General features: G+C 52.2%; 1 protein-coding gene across 2 annotated transcripts in view; it reads left to right on the forward strand.

Annotated features, from left to right (window-relative positions):
* The first annotated feature begins 2,078 nt into the window (after positions 1 to 2,078).
* The window catches only part of LOC122555070 (wnt inhibitory factor 1-like), a 32,778-nt gene continuing 29,500 nt past the window's right edge, over positions 2,079 to 5,356 (forward strand). Inside the window, exons 1-2 of one of the 2 annotated variants that reach the window (XM_043700731.1) lie at positions 2,079 to 2,407; positions 5,056 to 5,085. In XM_043700731.1, the coding sequence (XP_043556666.1) occupies positions 2,370 to 2,407; positions 5,056 to 5,085 (68 nt within the window). In that variant the 5' untranslated portion in view covers positions 2,079 to 2,369. The remainder of the gene's footprint in view (positions 2,408 to 5,055; positions 5,086 to 5,356) is intronic. The other variant, XM_043700732.1, reaches the window with a different exon arrangement.

Consider the following 5,356-nt stretch of genomic DNA (forward strand, 5'->3'; position numbering starts at 1 on the left):
TGGAGGAGGTTACAGGGATAGGGAGGGGGCTGTAGGCTCTGGAGGAGGTTACAGGGATAGGGAGGGGGCTGTAGGCTCTGGAGGAGGTTACAGGGATAGGGAGGGGGCTGTAGGCTCTGGAGGAGGTTACAGGGATAGGGAGGGGGCTGTAGGCTCTGGAGGAGGTTACAGGGATAGGGAGGGGGCTGTAGGCTCTGGAGGAGGTTACAGGGATAGGGAGGGGGCTGTAGGCTCTGGAGGAGGTTACAGGGATAGGGAGGGGGTGTAGGGGCTGGAGGAGGTTACAGGGATAAGGAGGGGTGTAGGAAAGCGACAGGCCCAGAACTGTGTTCCAGGACAGGCATGCAGATCCCATACAGATCTGAGGCGATGACTTCGTGGTATTATGGCTTGACTATTAATCCAGAATCCCAGAATAATGTTCTTGGGACCTGGATTTGACTCCTGCCAAAACAATATGTCAGGAATTAAGAGTCGACTGATGATCTTGAAACCATTTTCAATTGTTGCAAGAACCCATCTGGTTCACTAATGTCCTTTCGGGATGGAAATCTGCCATCCTTACCTGATCTGGCCGACATGTGATTCCAGAGCCACAGCAACATTGTTGACTCTTAACTGCCCTCGGAAATGGCCTGGCATGCCAGTCCATTCTATCAATCATTAGAAAGTCACAACAAAGACCCACAGCAGGTGGACTGCAGAGATTCAAGAAGACAGCTCACCACCACCTTCTCAAGGGCAAATAGGGATGGGCTAGCAATGCTGACGCCCAAATCCCACAGATGAATTTAAGAAAGCTGGTGGAGGTATTCAGCGACATCTTCTACCATTCCTTCCCACAAGCCGAAGTCCCCACCTGCTTCAAGGAGACCTCATACAAAGCACATACAAAGTTCCTTAATCACTGCAACACAATGGCTCTGACTGACTTCGAGAGACTAGTCATGGTCCATATCAGCTCCAGTCATGGTCCAGATCAGCTGCAGTCTCCCAGCCTGCCTCAATCGCTTGCAATGTGCCTACCGATGTAACAGGTCCACAGTGGGTGCCATATCCCCAGCCTGCATCTGGACAACAACATCACCTACATCAGACTCCTGCTCATTGACTGCAGCTCTGTCTTCAACACCATTATCCCCTCTAGACTGATCTCAAAACTCCATGACCTTGGTCTCGGCTCCCTCCTGTAATTGAATCCTTAGCTTGCTGACCCACAGACTGCAATCAGTGAAGATGGACAACTGCACCTCTCCATGATAACCCTCAACACTGGAGCACCCCCCCCCCCCCCCTCCACTCCTCCCATGGATATGTCCTGAGCCCCCTACTGTACTACCTATCCACTCTCTACACTGTGTTGCCAAATTCCAAAGGAACGCCATCTACAGGTTCGCTGATGACACCACCTTATTAGGACAGATATCTAACAATGACAAGTCAAAATACAGGAAGGAGATAGCGGGCTTGGTGACCTGGTGCAGTGAGAGCAACCTCACTCTCAACGTCGGCTAAACTAAAGAACGGGTCATTGGCTTCAAGAAGAAAGAAAGAGAACACGTTATCTACCATCTCCCCCACCCCCAATCTACAGAGATAGGGATGGGGTGTAGGAGTTGGCTGGGGTTACAGAGAGAGGGAGGGGTGTAGGGGCTAGAGGAGATATAGGGAGGAGTGTCGGGGCTGGAGGGGGTATGGAGATGGGGAGGTTTTGGGGCTTAGAGGAGGTTACAGAGATAAGGAGAGGTTTAGGGGTTGGAGAAGATTCCGAAAGGAAGTAATTCATAATGAATTGGAGCAACAGGCGGTCACTCGATTCTGCAGTGCCATTCACTGGGATAATCCATTATACTCTATTCCTTCCTGGCTTATCCCCCTACTCCCTTAATTCTTGTTCCTCATTAAAAATCTCTCTGTCTCAGCCTTAAATATCCTTCATGGCTGAGACTTGGGAAAGATTTCCACAGAAATGTGTTTAATGTGTGTATTAGTGTGTATATCTGTTGGGCTAGAAGGTGAATGGGATATGGGTGTCACTGCTGTGATGGGGCTGTGATGGGGGTCTCTCCAGCATTGAGTAACAGACACTGAATCCTCCCCAGCTCCTGCAGCTGACAATTCATCAAGGCTCTTGGACTGTCGTCCCATTTCCAGGCAGGAGCTGGATTTCGTCCAATTCCCTTAATCCCCACCCAATGCCAGGCACCGTGCCAATAAAGGTGAGTCAACATTTCCCATTGTGTGTTAGATACTGAGCACTGAGGAGCTGTCCCTGGGGCTGAGGAGACAGCTGCCTATATAAAAGCCCGCCATCTGCGTTGTCCTCACAGCTGTGAGGGATCAGACAGACAGAATCAACAGGAATCCAGATGGATCTTCACGGATTACACATCATCACCCTGCTCTGGTAAGTCTCTCACCTGGACTCCAGTATCGTTCTTGCATTGAAGATATACCTCAGCACTGACCCTCTGACAGTGCCTGCTCCCTCACAACTGACCCTCCAACAGTGCGACGCTCCCTCAGCACTGACCCTCCAACAGTGCCCGCTTCCTCAGTACTGACTCTCCAACAGTGCGGCACTCCCTCAGCACTAACTCTCTGATAGTGCAATGTATGTGACGTATAAGATTATTAAAGGATTGGACACTCTGGAGGCAGGAAGCATTCTGCTGATGGGGGAGTCGAAAAACCAGAGGATACAGTTTAAAAATATGGGGTAGGCCATTTAGAACAGAGTTGAGGAGAAACTTCTTCACCCAGAGAGTGGTGGGTGAATGGAATGCTCTGCCCCAGAGGGCAGTGGAGGCCAAGTCTCTGGATACTTTTGAGAAAGAGTTAGATAGAGCTCTTAAGGATAGTGGAATCAAGGGTTATGGGGATAAGGCAGGAACAGGATACTGATTGAGGATGATCAGCCATGATCATAATGAATGGTGGTGCTGGTTCAAAGGGTCAAATGGCCTACTTCTGCACCTATTGTCTATTATCACTGACCCTCCGAAAGTGTGGCACTGCCTTAGCACTGACTCTCCGACTGTGTGGCACTGCCTCAGCACTCTCTCCAACAGTGCCCGCTCCCTCAGCACTGACCCTCCGACTGTGCCCACTCTCTCAGTACTGATCCTCTGACAGTGCGGCACTCCCTCAGCACTAACTCTCTGATAGTGCAATGTATGTGACATATAAGATTATTAAAGGATTGGGCACTCTGGAGAACTGACTGACCCTGAGACAGTTTTCCCCCTCTCAACTCTAACCCTCCAATAGTATGCCACTCCCTCAGCACTGACCCTCTAACTATGCCCGCTCCCTCAGCACTCATCCTCCGACAGTGCAGCACTGCCTCAGCACTCTCTCCAATAATGCCCGCTCCCTCAGCACTGACCCTCCGATAGTGCAACATTCCCTCAGCACTGACCCTCTGACTGTGACCTCTCCCTCAGCACTACCCTCTGACAGTGTGGTACTGCCTCAGCACTCTCTCCAATAGTGCACGCTCTCTCAGCATTGACCGTCCGATAGTGCAATGCTCCCTCAGCATTGAGCCACTGACAGTGCAGCACGCCCTCAGTACTGACCCTCCAAATGTGCCTGCTCTCTCAGCACTAACCCTCAGACAGTTTTCCCCCTCTCAGCACTGACCCTCCGATAGTGTGATCCTCCCTCATCACTGACCCTTTGATAGTCGTGCATTTCCTCAGCACTGACCCTCTAATAGTGCTGCACTCCCTCAGTACTCACCCTCTGACAGTGCCTACTCCTTCAGTACTGACCCTCCGAAAGTGCAGCACTCCCTCAGCACTGACCCTCTAACAGTGCAGCACTGCCTCAGTACTAACCCTCTGGCACTCCTGCTCCCTCTGCACTGACCCTTTAACGGTGCCTGTTCCCTCAGCACTGACCCTCTGACAATTTGGCACTTCCTCAACATTGACCCTCTGACAGTGCAGCACTCCCTCAGTACTGACCCTCCGAAAGTGCAGTGCTCTCTCAGCACTGACCCTCCAACAGTGCGGCACTCGCTCAGCACTGACCCTCCGACAGTGCGGCACTCGCTCAGCACTGACCCTTTGACAATGTGGTACTCTCTCAGCACTGACATTCCAACAGTGCAGTACGCCTTGCATTGACACTCCAACAGTGTGGCACTCCCTCAGCACTGACCCTCTGATAGTGCGGCCCTCCCTCAGTACTGACGCTCGGAAAGTGCAGCGTTCATTCAGTACTGACACTCCAAAAGTGCGGCACTCTCTCAGCACTGACCCTCTGATAGTGTGGTGATCCCTCAGCACTGACTGTCCGACAATGTGCTACTCCCTCAGCACAGACCCTCCAACAGTGCAGCACTGGCCCTCCTACAGTGTGCCATTTCCTCAGCACTAACCCTCCAATTGTGTGGCACTGCCTCAGCATTGACACTCTGACAATGTGGTATTCCCTCAGCACTGACCCTCCAACAATATGGTACTGCCTCAGCAGTGACCCTCCAACAGTGCAGCACTCCTTCAGCATTGACACTCCAACAGTGCGGCACTCCCTTAGCACTGACCCTCTGACAGTGCGGCACTCCCTCAGTACTCACCCTCTGACAGTGCCCACTCCCTCAGTACTGTCCCTCCGAAAGTGCGGCGCTCCCTCAGTACTGACCCTCCGGCAGTGTGGCACTCCCTCAACACTGACCCTCTGACAGTGCCTGTTCCCTCAGCACAAACTCTCCAACATTGTGCCACTCCCTCAGCACTGACCCTCCGATAGTGTGGCTCTGCCTCGTCACTGACCCTCTGAATATGTGGTACTCCCTCAATATTAACCTTCCGACAGTGCAGCACTCCCTCAATATTGACCCTCCGAAAGTGCGGCACTCCGTCAATATTGACCCTCTGACAGTTCGGCACTCCCTCAATATTGACCCTCCATTAGTGCGGCACTCCCTCAATATTGACCCTCCGACAATGTGGCACTCCGTCAATATTGACCCTCCGACAGTGCGGCACTCACAGCACTGACCAAATCAATTCCCGTTCTGTTCATGTTTCCCATTCGATTCCGCAGGCTCTCCTCCGGAATGGCTTCGCCACTTGAGTGAGTATCTGAAGGTACAGTAACCCCTCCCTCACCTGCCTCTGAACCTGCACCCTCATCTCCCCTCATGAACATCACTTAAAGCCCTCACCCTCTGAGGATCCCCACATCACACCCCATCAAGTCACTCTCTAAACCTGTCACCCACACCCCTCAGAATCCTCACCCTCACTCCCTCAGATCTCTCATCCTCACCCCCACATATCCCTCACCCTCACACTCCGTCAGAACCTTCACCCTCTCCCCACTCAGATCTTTCACACTCAAACCC

This window comes from Chiloscyllium plagiosum, chromosome 12, assembly GCF_004010195.1.
Source record: "Chiloscyllium plagiosum isolate BGI_BamShark_2017 chromosome 12, ASM401019v2, whole genome shotgun sequence".
Taxonomy (NCBI): Eukaryota; Metazoa; Chordata; class Chondrichthyes; order Orectolobiformes; family Hemiscylliidae; genus Chiloscyllium; species Chiloscyllium plagiosum.